The sequence below is a fragment of the Nerophis ophidion genome, linkage group LG03, assembly GCF_033978795.1.
Source record: "Nerophis ophidion isolate RoL-2023_Sa linkage group LG03, RoL_Noph_v1.0, whole genome shotgun sequence".
Lineage (NCBI taxonomy): Eukaryota > Metazoa > Chordata > Actinopteri > Syngnathiformes > Syngnathidae > Nerophis > Nerophis ophidion.
In genome coordinates this window covers 76,159,947-76,173,943 of record NC_084613.1, presented here as the reverse complement: position 1 = coordinate 76,173,943, position 13,997 = coordinate 76,159,947, and the positions used below count along the sequence as shown (strand labels likewise).

At 38.6% G+C, this 13,997-nt stretch overlaps 1 protein-coding gene across 2 annotated transcripts in view; it reads left to right on the top strand.

The window, feature by feature from the left end:
• Positions 1–13,997, top strand: part of ddhd1a (DDHD domain containing 1a) — a 37,868-nt gene that overhangs the window by 12,409 nt on the left and 11,462 nt on the right. The window contains exons 2-5 of one of the 2 annotated variants that reach the window (XM_061896075.1): positions 6,812–6,988; positions 8,844–8,945; positions 11,565–11,693; positions 11,777–11,924. In XM_061896075.1, the coding sequence (XP_061752059.1) occupies positions 6,812–6,988; positions 8,844–8,945; positions 11,565–11,693; positions 11,777–11,924 (556 nt within the window). The remainder of the gene's footprint in view (positions 1–6,811; positions 6,989–8,843; positions 8,946–11,564; positions 11,694–11,776; positions 11,925–13,997) is intronic. The other variant, XM_061896076.1, reaches the window with a different exon arrangement.

Sequence of the window (13,997 nt, the reverse complement as noted above, 5' to 3'; positions counted from 1 at the left end):
ACTGACAATCAAGTTAGGACCTTCTTAAACAAAAGTGCAAAGTAACAATAGAAACATTACAGTTTAAACAGATGTATTGATTGATTGAAACTTTTATTAGTAGATTTGTGCAATCTACTAATAAAAGTTTCAATCAATCAATACATCTGTACCCGTCAGTACATATTCCGTACAATTGACCACTAAATGGTAAGTTTTTCAACTTGTTTAATTCGGGGTCCACGTTAATCAATTCATGGTACAAATATATACTATCAACATAATACAGTCATCACACAAGTTAATCATCAGAGTATATACATTGGATTATTTACTATCCGGGGAGTGGGCTGTGGAGGGGGTTGTGGCGGGGGGGTTGGGTTTGGTTGCTATCAGCACTTCAGTCATCAACAATTATATCATCTGAGAAATGGACATTGTAACAGTGTAGGTCTGACTTGGTAGGATATGTACAGCGAGCAGTGAACATAGTCAGCTCAGAAAGCATAAGAACAAGTATATACATTTGATTATTTACAATCCGGGGAGGTGGAATGTGGTGGGGGGAGGATGTTAGTTTAGGGTTGTAGTTGACTGGAGGTGTTCTTTTAGTGCGGTTTTCGAAGGAAGATAGAGATGCACTGCAACTTACTTTTACACCTGTTGGGAGTGCATTCCATATTGATGTGGCATAGAAAGAGAATGAGTTAAGACCTTTGTTGGATTGGAATCTGGGTTTAACGTGGTTTGTGGAGCTCCCCCTGTTGTTGTGGTTATGGCGGTGATTTACGTTATGGAAGTAGTTTGACATGTACTTAACAGTTCATATGCTAAACAAAATGACGTTTGGCAGATTCATGTTGTCACTGACAAGACATGACAGCTTTTTAAAAAATGCTAGTTTCATGACAGAATTAAAGGCCAACTGAAATGAGATATTCTTATTCAAACGGGGATAGCATTCTATGTGTCATACTTGATCATTTCGCGATATTGCCATATTTTTGCTGAAAGGATTTAGTAGAGAACATCGATGATAAAGTTCGCAACTTTTGGTCGCTAATAAAAAGCCTTGCCTGTACCGGAAGTAGCAGACGATATGCGCGTGACGTCACCGGTTGTTGAGCTCCTCACATCTGAACATTGTTTACAGTCATGGCCACCAGCAGCAAGAGCGATTTCGACCGAGAAAGCGACGATTTCCCCATTAATTTGAGCGTGGAGGAAAGATTCACAGATATGAGGAAAGTGAGAGTGAAGGGCTAGAAAGAAAAAAAAAAGACTATACAGTGGGAGCGATTCCGATGTTGTTAGACAAATTTACTAGGATAATTCTGGAAAATCCCTTATCTGCTTATTGTGTTACTAATGTTTTAGTGAGATTATATGGTGGTACCTGTACAACCTGAAGGTCGGCCCCGCGCATTTCTTCAGCACCAGTCGACAGGTGGTGGCGATGCCCATCTCTGCCCTTCGCAGGGACCCTCTTCGAAACACGATCTTTCGAAATGATCACTGCATAATAGACTGTACTTTGTGTGTGTGGTCCAATCTAACCGTGTTCCCTTGACCGCTCTGTTCCATAGTAAAGCTTCACCGTCATCTTTCGGGAATGTAAACAATGAAACACCGGCTGTGTTTGTGTTGTTAAAAGTGGCCGCAATACACCGCTTCCCACCTACAGCTTTTTTCTTTGATGTCTCCATTATTCATTGAACAACTTGCGAAAGATTCAGCAACACAGATATCCATAATACTGTGGAATTATGCGATGAAAAGAGACGACTTATATGTGAACGGTGCTGGAACAAAATGTCCTCTACAATGCGTGACGTCACGCGCACGCATCATCATACCGTGACATTTTAGCATGATACTTCCGCGCGAAATTTAAAATTGCAATTTAGTAAACTAAACCGGCCATATTGGCATGTGTTGCATTGTTAAGATTTCATCATTGATTTATAAACTATCACACTGCGTGGCCGGTAGTAGTGGGTTTCAGTAGGCTTTTAAATTTCAGCATGTCTTTGGCGATGTATGTGTGTGAGCGCACACTATTCATATAAATGTTGTACTTGTATAGCGCTTTTCTACCTTCAAGGTACTCAAAGCGCTTTGACACTACTTCCTATTAAACTCTCTATTTTGTTTATACTGAGCTTTCACTTTGCTTCTTCACCAGACGTGAAGTGAGTGTGGACTGTCGAGTGGTTGTATTTCAAGTGGGCGTTGTTGTAGTCGCGCATGTTCAGCAAACTGAACGCTCTTGAAACATGCACATGGTCATTTATCGACACTGGAAAACTTACTGACTTAAATTTTCATTTATCGTCGGTTAAGTGACTTAAAGAATATCGCCCATGGTATACTTACTAAGATTATGTATCGATTCCCAATTTTTCAGTATTAGTTTTCGACTAACTCTGCGCTTACTCTCTTCTAATGTATATGTCATACACCAGCAGCCAAGAGAAGCATTTGTAACCTGTTTTAATAATGCTTTATGATCATTTATCTACTTAATGTATTGCCAAAATCAGTTTGAATTGAAAACCAATTATGAATTGAATCAACCCACCAATAATCAGAATCACCAATTGAATCACAAGTTGTTATAGAATCACATCCCTATTTATTAGGGATCTATTGATATGAACATTTCATATTACGGTTATTGTGATCCCGGTTATCATTATTATCACGATATTGTTGACTGTGCTCAAAAAGTACTTGCAAACGGACTGAAATATTCTAACCAAGTTTTATTCTTAAAATGTGTCTTGTATTCACGTTAGCATTTAATATAATTAGCAATTAGCGCGCCAGTTGCTTCTCTAGGAATTGAGCGGTATCCCCATGTAATCAGTTAGTTTTACGATAATTAAAATTTAAAGAAATTTTGGAATTTTAGAGCAGTTTACCGTTATACATCCCTACTATTGATTTGCCATTATACTTGGGCTACATGCTATTTACGTTGGCATCTTCTTTTAAAAATAAATCATCATTTTGCTTTCCTGTGTTGCGTGGTTTCCATATCATCATACTTTTGGCCAGCACTGGTACCCTTCTGTGATGGCACTGGGGATGTAATGATAAACAGTATAATGATAAACTGCGGTAAAACTTTTAATTGTTAGTATTACCATTTTAAATTAAAATGATCGTAAAACCGTATTTTTTATAAAATTCCCTGATGAGCAGGGAAACCTGCGAAACATAACAAGCAAAATACCCAGGTGGAGGTAAGGCAGTGGTTCTTAACCTGGGTTCGATCGAACCCTAGGGGTTGGGTGAGTCGGCCTCAGGGGTTCGGCGGAGGTCAAGACACACCCAACTCATCGCGTAAATAAAAACTTTATGGATACCTCTAAACCAGTGGTCCCCAACCACCGGGCCGTGGCCCGATTGGTACCGGGCCGCAGAAGAATTTTTTATTAAAAAACAAATATATATATATATATTTTTATTTTTATTTTTTATTTTTTTATTAAATCAACACAAAAAACACAATATACACTTACAAATAGTGCACCAACCACAAAAAAACTCCCTTTTTCATGACAAAGAAGAAAAGAAAAAAAGGACACCCCCGCCCCTGGGCCGCGGGACAAATTATTAAGCGTTGACCGGTCCACGGATACAAAAAGGTTGGGGACCACTGCTCTAAACGATCCATCCATCCATCCACTTATCCGAGGACCCCTAAACAATGTTACCCCTAATTTCCATCTGATTTGCATGTGTGTAATTTGTTGTGGTTCATTTTGTGCACTAGTAAAAAAAAACAAAAAATATGTATATAACTTTGTCTTGAATTTGAAAACAAAAAAACTTTTATTTTTCTCTAAAGAAGAGTACGGTGAATGCGCATATGAAACTGCTGGGGTTCGGTATCTTCAACAAGGTTAAGAACCACTGAGGGAATGTATTCACTGATATCAGTTTGAACTGCAATGTTTTGAGGCATATTTTTTTTTAGTAAATGTTTGGACTCCAAATAGGACCATTGTTGAGTTTAGTGCCCATTCAAAAGTTGTTTACTGCCAGAGATGTCATTGCAAATGTATACAAAAATGTTATTTATTTTAAGAGCAGTCTATTTATTGAGAGAGCAGGTGCTAACACACATTTATTATGTAATGTAGCCAGACATAAACCACCTTAGCAAACATTTGTGCGCCTGTCAATGTAGCGACGCCACCCGCCTGCAGCTTCTTGTCTGCTATAATTTCCGTGACGTGAGCCTGTTTGTGCTTTTGTCAAAAAATACAATTAATCAATGACTGTGCTTTTTTGAATAATTGTTTATCCACATGTATTATTAAGACCATTTATTTCAATTCTAGCAACAGACTGATTAATGTGTAAAACTAATCACAGCTTTCCTTGCTCCATAAGCCACTGAGCCTTGGCCCTCCTGGATTTGTCTGAGTTGAATTACTATGCGCCCTATACCATTTGTTTTTTGTTTTTGTTTTTGTTTTCCCTTCTATTGTAGCTGGGCGAGTTTATTTAGTTTGGATGGCTATTCATTGGATGGACATAGTAATTGATTAGTAGCTTTGCTGACTCTTAAGAGTGAAATTGATGGTGGATTAACGGTGTGATGGCTGCCACTAGCAGAGGTGCTGTTAAGTCACTTAACCAGTTTGCTGTTTTAGGACAACATAATGTCAACTACATATTGGCTGTATTCACATTTGAGCAATGATTGAGCCGAAAGGGTGTAGGTTGAAGCAACGCTTATATAAACCTACCCCATCACAACAAGAACAAGGTTCAAAATATACAAAATCCAAAACATGCTTCACTTATAGTACTTTTTTTTTTTAAACAATATATAAGCAACATATATGTAGCACACATCTCATATACACAGTTTAACATTTAAATCAAACATATACATTTGTACACTTATATATATATATATATATATCTATATATATATATATATATACACATACATATATATATATATATATATATATATACAACTTATTTAAATTCCATATAAAGTGGTAATATATACATTTTAATACAACCTATATGTATAATTATGAAATCATAAATTGTATTTATATACATATATATTATTGTCTTTCTAAAACAATGTTTGCTCTTTCTTATATTTACTAATGATAAATGATTTAAAAAGCTTTTTAAACTGGTTTATGTTGGTGCTGTGTTTTATTTCATCCTTTAAACAGTTCCATATTTTAACCCCTGCTATTGTTATACTCATTCGTTTCTGCGTTGTTCTACAATATTGGATCTTAAAAAGTAGTTCTCCTCTTAAATTATAATTCCCTTCTCTTTGTAAAAATCTTCTCTGTAGCCCTGTTGGAAGTGAATCTTTACTTGCTTTATAAATCATTTGGGCAGTCTTGAGTTGGATGAGATCTGGTAGTTTTAAATCAAATGTTTTTATAAATAATCCATTAGTGTGTTCTCGGGGTCCTGTGTTATGTCTGAGTCTGATGGCCCTTTTTTGCATTATGAATAGTGGTTGGATGTTCGTCCTATATGTATTTCCCCAAACTTCTAGACAGTAACTCAAATATGGTAAAACAAGTGTACAATAAAGAGTGTGTAATGTTTTTTGATTAAGAATGTGCCTTGTTTTACCCAGGACAGCAATACTTCTGGCCAACTTCCCTTTGATGTATGTAATGTGTGACTTCCAGCAGATCCTGTGGTCCAAGATCACACCCAAAAATTTGATTTTGTTTACTCTTTCTATACTAACATTGTCTATATATAATTTTACATCTATATCATTTCTCTTAATTCCAAATAACATTAAGTTAGTTTTATTTAGGTTTAATGATAATTCATCATGGCACAACTCTTACGGGCAGCATTATTCTGCTCTGTACAACACTGGCATGGAAACAGGAGTTCATAACATTTTCTCAAAGGCAGTCAAAGAAATCTATATATCAAAGCATGTATCTGGGTGGACCCCTGGCTGGATTTATGTTTGTATCAAAATGTAAAAAAACAAAACAATACATATATTACAATTAAAATATTATGTTTTAATCAATATGTTTTTTTATATCTTTTACATTAATAATCTAAATATATAATATTCATTAAATAAAATGTAATCTTTAAAGACTGAATATTTGTTATTGTGTTGTATTGTTAAGCAGTTTTTGCTCCAGACTAGTGGTTGTCTTTTAAATTAATTGTATATTTCGTAGGTGTGCCAAAAAAAATCGATTCACATGTGAATTTTGTTTCTTATTCAGTTTGAATCAGTTTACAACTTTCCAAAACGACTTTTATTTTAACTTATTTGTAATGAATACATTTGTTTTCTAAGAATCAGTTTTTAAAAATGTTTTTAGGCCATCACAATACTTACTCGCTGTGTGTATATGTCATACAGCCACAGACAAAGGAGGTTTTGTAACCTATTTTGAAAATTTTTCATTATGTTTAGAATACCAAATATTACATTGCTGGAATAAATTTTCATCAATTCTGAATTGAATCGTCACCTCAAGAATCTGAAATTGGATCAAAACCTGAGGAGGCCAAATATTCACACCTCTAATATTTAAGCTTTACAGATTCCAGGTCTGCTCTGTAAGTGGTATGTGCTTTTGTAAAGACATCTACCCTAATTTAGTTATAGCACTGTCATTCAGTAGGCACTATTTGATGTATGGCGTTAATTATTCCAGTGTAAGACACACACTTTATTTTAGAGGGAGCGTGAGTTATAGTTGAGGGGACTTTTCGAGGAAATTTGGTCAGACCACATGTGTCATTTTGAGTTAACACAGTTCTCCTATCTTTTGTCGTTTTCCCTTAATAGAGCAAGACCACATCCCAGTGATGAGAGGCCAGTGGTTCATCGACGGCACCTGGCTTCCTTTAGAGGAGGACGAGAGTGACCTTATCGAGCGTGAGCACCTGAGCCATTTCCGCGGGCAACAAACACAGGACACCTTCGAGACCGACTTGGTTGTCCGTACCGTCGACAGTCAAGATGGTGAGCTTTTTGCTAATTTTTGAGTTGTGTTTAATTACTAGTGTGCCTGCAGAGTTTAAGTATTTATATCTACTCCTGTTTTAGAGAAGTGTGTGAAAGGCGACTTTGCTTTTCGTTTTGACACGCAGGATTTGAAGGCAACAGGGGCTTCTATTCATTTGTGAGTGTGCATGTTTCGTTTCGTCATCGCCACAGTAGAAGCAGGTGCAGGGTGTACATTGAGGCACATCCCTTAAAGGGCTGGTACTTGATGGCCAATAAAAAAAAGAGCGTCTTTGATTCAACACTCTCATCTCAGGCTGCCTGACTGTGTGGGAGTGTGAAGGATAGTTGCTGAGAAAAAGACTTGAGATAAAATAAACTAAGAGTGTGAAGAAAAATACAATTGAAAGAGATTGCATTAGGCTGCCAAGACCAGTGTAAAAAAATCACATAGTAGTAGTAACCTGCTGCCAGCTAGAAGTATTCAACATTGAACATACCTTGTTGTGGTACATTAAGAAAGGACACCATTTGCGCTCCTATCGCTACTCCTGTTGTGCAAGTGTCAGATTACGTGCACCCAGAATCCTCACCTGCATGTAAACACCCACACACGACATAGTGATCATACTTTGCTTGTCTCCATCTTTTAGCACGTGAAATGCACACACGAATGTCGTGTTTGAAATATATATAATTAATGTTAGCCAGGTTCTAAACTAATTCAGTGTCCTCAAGCACCAAGGTGCACGCACGAGTGCCGCTGCTGTGTTACAGACAATAAATTGAATCGTAAAGCTCGTAGATTGGATCTGACAACACTGCAGTGTTCCGCATTTATTACTTCTTCTTACTAGCATCTCTTTCTCCTTTTTATCTTTGAACTCACAGTAAGGAGTATATAAATGACGATACAGGCAAAGTAGCATGATAACACATTACTTTTCTTTCTTGTAACTGTAGATTCATGAGCAATTATCTCCGTGTTTGTGTGTGTGTACACATTAAGGGAGACATACTATCTGTAGCATATCAAATAATCTGTTCCATAGTCAAACCGTGGCTAGCATAAACGATGCTTACAAGTATTATCACCAACAATACAAAACGCTGTTATTGGCCTTCATTCGCGGTTTCTTCGCACAGCATCTATTGTGTACTCCCATCACACACTTTAAGCCCTTACAGCCTTCAAACCAAATAGACTCTGCTGATGGCTTGTACAGCGAGCTAACTTCCTGTGCACTCAGCAGGTCTATTCCTCATCATCCCCCCGCCCTTTTGATGAGGGAGACATTGCTGACATTTACAAATCTAGTGGCTTGTGTCTTTGCACAGACTTAGTCATAGAGTCATGTTTGATATTTGAAATTTGCTAATTTGGCTAACAAACTGGCTAGTAAGACTTTTTTAACTTAAATGTAACGTCCAGATACCTTCGTGTATGTCAATGCAATTTCGGATGATGCTGAAAGTATAGGTAACTACATTGCTTAAACGTCTTCAATACAGAATGTGGAGCTCTGCTCTTTTATTTGTAGTATAACTGCTTGAATATGTTTACCTTTTAAATATATTAAATGACTCTGAACAAAAGCAATGTAAAGAATGGTGTTAAGCTAAATGAACCTTCTGTGCATATGAGTCACTACCCCTGTCATCAGAGGCTCGTGTCAAGTAGTTCTGCATATTAGACTGTGGGTTTGGTGGTGAGACACATCTCAGGACTGAGGGGTTGTTTAGGGATATTATCCACCAGTGCCCATGATTGCAAATCAGTCTAACAGGGGTGCTACTTGACAAAATTGCCCGCTGAAGAGTGATGACCGGGGTAGCTTGTATGGCCCTTTACTCATTCTCTCTTGGTTGTTAGTTCTCTCCCACCTACCCCCTTTCTACCTCCCTTTTCTGTTCAAATGGAGTGGATATCAGACGAGTGCTAAAGCAACATGTCACAAGCGCAAACGCTGCCAAGGTATTGTAACAGACTAGTTTTCTCTCTTACTTGAACCCGCTAGCTTTTACCCTCTCTACCTGTAGATCCTTGGTCTCTGTGGGACTAGATTTCCCTTTCTTCTAATAATTTAGACCTTTACTTAATGGTAGTCCTAGGCTCAGTTCCTAACTGTAATTTTAACTGGGCCTAGCTGCTAGAACCTCCCCCTCTTGTACTGTGATCCAGACTTTGGTACTGTTGCTGTTCTGTTGCTGCTTATTGAGGAACAAGTGCCTCTCTTTTCTGAGCCTAATGGACTATGCTGGTAGAGAAAGGACCACATAAACCAGTAGATCTTGAATGGCTGTCTTTTCTTAACTGACATCCCTTGCAGTATTAATGGAGCACCATCACTATAAACAAGGCTGTTGGTTGCGATCTGAACACAAAAGGACTGACAGGACAAGCCATTGTGCCATCTTTGATGTGTATCAGTGACCCAATTCTGGACGCACCGACCTTCATGAAACACGCTAAACAAAGAGGTCTCTCTCTGTCTTGTAGTGTCACAATTGAATAATTATTCTGCTTACGTGCATAATCGTAGTACTCAGTCAGGATAGTCATTTATTCGTCCATTTTCTTGCTGCCACATTATTGTCTTAGGCCACTCTTTAAAAAGGGTGAGCCTGGAAAGAAAATCTGCGTATAAAGTTTTAAGCTTTGTCCTTTTGGTCTTTTACCAAAGCTTGTGACCATAGGTTGACTGATAAATTCTCTTCGACACAACATTCCAAAACTGCGATTGTGAAACCCCACCGACCTTTCTATCAATTCCACAAACAATTACCCGAATTATGTTAAATCTTTTGCCTAGGGCTGTTATGTCTGAACAGTATAATTGGTTGTGGGTTCACTCCAGACTAAGACACGAGTAAAACTTTGCACAGACCCATTCGAAAGCAACTGAGATCAGTCAGGTTGAGGTACACTTTCTCCCACAGCTTTTATCCCCCATCCCTTGTAGCCCATTACCTTAAAAGCAGGCTATAATTCAACCAAAGAGAAGTCCTCATTGGCATGCAGTTACAGAGGACATGCTCTCGTTCATTATCCCACAGTGTGACCAATGCCACATTTGCCTTCGTTATGTTAAAAGAATGTGGTTGTTAGTTAACATACTTATTGTGAATGTGGTCCTACTCATTCAGATCAGTTAACACAAACCACTTCTTACTCGCTTCGCCTCTTATCAGTCAACAGTTACCTCCCCCCTGAGTTGCATGCCTCAGTGAATTTTCAAAGACGATAACGTACAGCTCATAGGATTTGAAACAGATGAACTTTTATTGTTCATGGTTGAATGCCACCCCTTCCTTCCATAATGCATCAGTGTTCACTATAAAGCCGGAAGTCACTTGTATGTTACAAAGAGACATCTGACCAATTTTCATTGCAGCTTGTGACTTCCCCCTGCTTTACAGTGCTGCAAAGCTGCATTATGTCTTGGATCACAACTGTGTGTTTTGCTTTGTGTGAATGCATGGTTTAAGAAACACACTCCCTTACGTTTCCATTCCATCAGGAGTGGTGTTGTGTTATTGTTGCTGTGATTTCTCCCTACGCTGGTATAAATGGTCTCGCTAAGACAAATGCATCTATCAAAAGTGTCAGATACTTTGTAAAACTGTTTAAACACCAAAATGTCATCTGCATTTCTCCAAATACATTTTACTTAAGGCATTTAATCCCCGAATTGGTTCAGAGTTGTGCAAGGGAGCCATGACTACGCTCTGGACTGCCGCCAAAGTCTTCTATCACTCTCATCTCAATGATGATTATGAGTGCTCGAAACGTCTAGGAGACGCATAGTGCAGGGACTGTCGAGCGTTCTGGTTCAGCCTCTGTTGTAGCTCTCTCTTGCTCTTGTTACTGCAATACATTCAGAGGTGGGGGAAATGATGAATTTTTAGATGCATCGCAATTCGGAAATGGATGATTATGGAATCGTTTAGCAAACGTCAATAATCGATAATTGATTCATTTATTATAAATAATGTAATACAGACAGTTCTAAAATTTGTCTGACTTTAGCGAGCCAACTCACCGAGAGATTTGACTAGCTCCTTTACTATAGGGCACTTGTGTTTCCGTTTTGCACACATTTTCATGAATTTAATAAATCTGGGGTCTAATTTAACTTAGTTCCAATGAATTGTTTTTTTAAAGTTGCAAGTGATAAACACTTATTTAGTGAAACTAAAATGCATTTTAAACTTGCATCAATATACATTAATTCAAGATGAATCAATAACTGATTTTGAATCAAATCATAGCTCCTAAATCGTATTCTCTATTCGAATCGTGTGGTGCCCAAAGACATTACACCAGAATATACTCATGTAAGCAGGCAACAAGCACAAACTAGCACATCTTGGTGCTGTTTTTCTAATCCAATGCGTATGATGCTTATTTGATTAACCTTTTCCGGAAAAAAATTAATGTTTTCTATTAATAAGATTCCTACATTTCCGGTCACAATTTTTGGGTTGCTTGTGTACTCTTACAACTTTTCCCATATTTTCCTTCTTCTTTGTTAATGGATTTCCTTTTATCACGCGCTCACATCGCTTTATTGCTTTCCTCCAAATCCCACAGCCATCCACAGCTTGAAGTTGAGTCGGACCCACATCGACTGGCACAGCGTGGATGAGGTCTACCTCTACAGCGATGCCACCACCTCAAAAATCGCTCGCACTGTGACGCAGAAACTTGGCTTTTCCAAAGGTCTGGAGGAGGAGATTACTCTGTCACTCCATTTAAGAAGCTTGAAAAATAGTTCCAACGTCTACGGTTTCGTTGTCATTCAGCCTCCAGTAGCGGAACGCGGCTTCATCGGGGATACGTTGAGGAGGCCTCTCCGGAGGATAGACCCCCTCAGACGACGCACATTGTCTTCGTGGTCCATGGGATTGGACAGAAGATGGACCAGGGGCGCATTATCAAAAATACTGGAATGTAAGTTTGAGATTTGATCTAATCTAAGTGCGGCATATCAAATGTTTCTCAGGCAGCGAGTATTGTTTTCAATGCACCAGAGCAGGCAAAGTGAGTTCGAGGAAAAATATTTCACGCTAAATTGAGGAAAGCCCTTTCACATGGGCGTCATACCTCTGTTACCACTCTGATACCACCTGAAAAGGCGGAACAATGATGTCAGTGTTCCACTCATTATTAATTCTTGTTCCATTTCGCCGGGACCCTCACTTCATGTGAATGTTGGCAGAGAATGCAAAGTAGAGCAGCTACGTGTGTCTCTATGTCACAAAGTTAGGGTCGGGTAATTGCTTGCGGCTTAGGTCGGCTAAGCAGGTAAAGTAGACCAAGTCAGGTTGCAACGCACTTTAAGCCTCACGAGCGGCTACCTCAGGATTACGGCCTACACACACCCTCTCCTGCCAAGAGGAAACATCAGCGTGGCATGTCTAGCCACTTCCTCCTATTGACTGACACTAGTATTTTGTGTTTGGTGGTATATTTGGTTTGCAGTGTACCGTTATAAGTAAAAATGTAAGTTCTGTCCAAATCTGTTCCGAGTACTCATACGTCATGAATGTCACCTTTCTGCAAAGAACTATTCATTATCTAACACTGCTGTTTCTACAAGATAAGCAGGTCTGCCAAAATTGTGACCCTTAACACTGTGCTGCTTTCTGAGTAAGCATTTTCCCGTTCGATTTCATTGCGTACGAATGTCCTGATCAACATTTTGTTGATTTTTTTGGCATCAGATCCGATCTGATTTCGAGGTCCCAATCCGATACTTTGACAATGGATCATAGAACTGAGAAAGTTTTATAGCAAGTGACTAAAGTAAACACAATAACACATTTTTATACACCATATCTTACTGCATTTAGAATGTGCTAGTATTGATGTATGATATATTCTATTTGTGATATTAAATGCTACATAGTTTTATTAGGAGAAAGGGGGCAAAAAAAACTAACTAAACAAAAGCTAAAACTACTATTGTCCCTTATTTAAACCATTTGGGGTTTTCCCTCAAAACCTTCCTATATCCAGAAACTTACTCCCGGAGTCCGTATACGATAACAAGAATGACCTCATTTTTTTGTTTTGTAAGAACAAGAACACATGCACACACAGGCCACATCACTGGCAGCGCAAGCTACATCACCGATAGGTGGACCACTCTCATGTGTGCTCTATTGGAGGAGTCCAGCACTTATTGTACTCTTTAAAACAAATCATCAGAGCAATAAAATACAAATTGATGCCATTTTCTAATTTCGTTGATCAATTTACTCTGAATTTTAGCAGCCCTAACTGGGACACCACTGTGTTAAATATCTGTTGGGCTCGGCAGCTAATCAGTCGAGCGCCGATCAGTTAAAAAAAGGAGAAATATCGACCCCAATCCGATCCCATGATCAGGTTTCAGATCATCTCAAGTTTGGAGGCTGTAATCTCTAAAGCCTGGATAATGCCACTGCATCGAGTTGCCTGTATGCAATTTACCAGTTCGCTCCTCCCTGCAAGCCCTTTTTTGCGCAGCGTGACGTGCACTTAAAGAAAGAACATAACCTGAATGGGATTGTGCTGAACATTTTATTAAAGTATTTCTGATACTGATTCTGATGCCACAGCGAGGTAGACCATAAAGGCTGTGATTGGGCTCTTTGGTTATATTATTTTCTGTGTGTGTATGACTCGTTCAGCAGGAGATTATCCGCCCTCCTTTACAAACATGTTCTCAACATTTGCCATAAAAGTTACATCCATTAGTTCCATCTTCAATCACGCTTCTTTTCTCTCTAATTACCATTGTTGCGCCTGCGATGACAGAAGCTAACAAGCTACATATTCAATGAAAGTAGTAGTTGGTCACGTGAGATTATGTCACGCCACGCCCTCAACGCAGACAAAGAGCTATAAAAGTAGAGGTTTCCACAGTGCGCTCGCCGGCTAATGGATAATGAATACTATATCTTTCCCTTCAACATTTTTCATGTATGTACATGATTGCCTTCACATTGTCCTCTAACCCTACATACTGTCGGGTGTTGT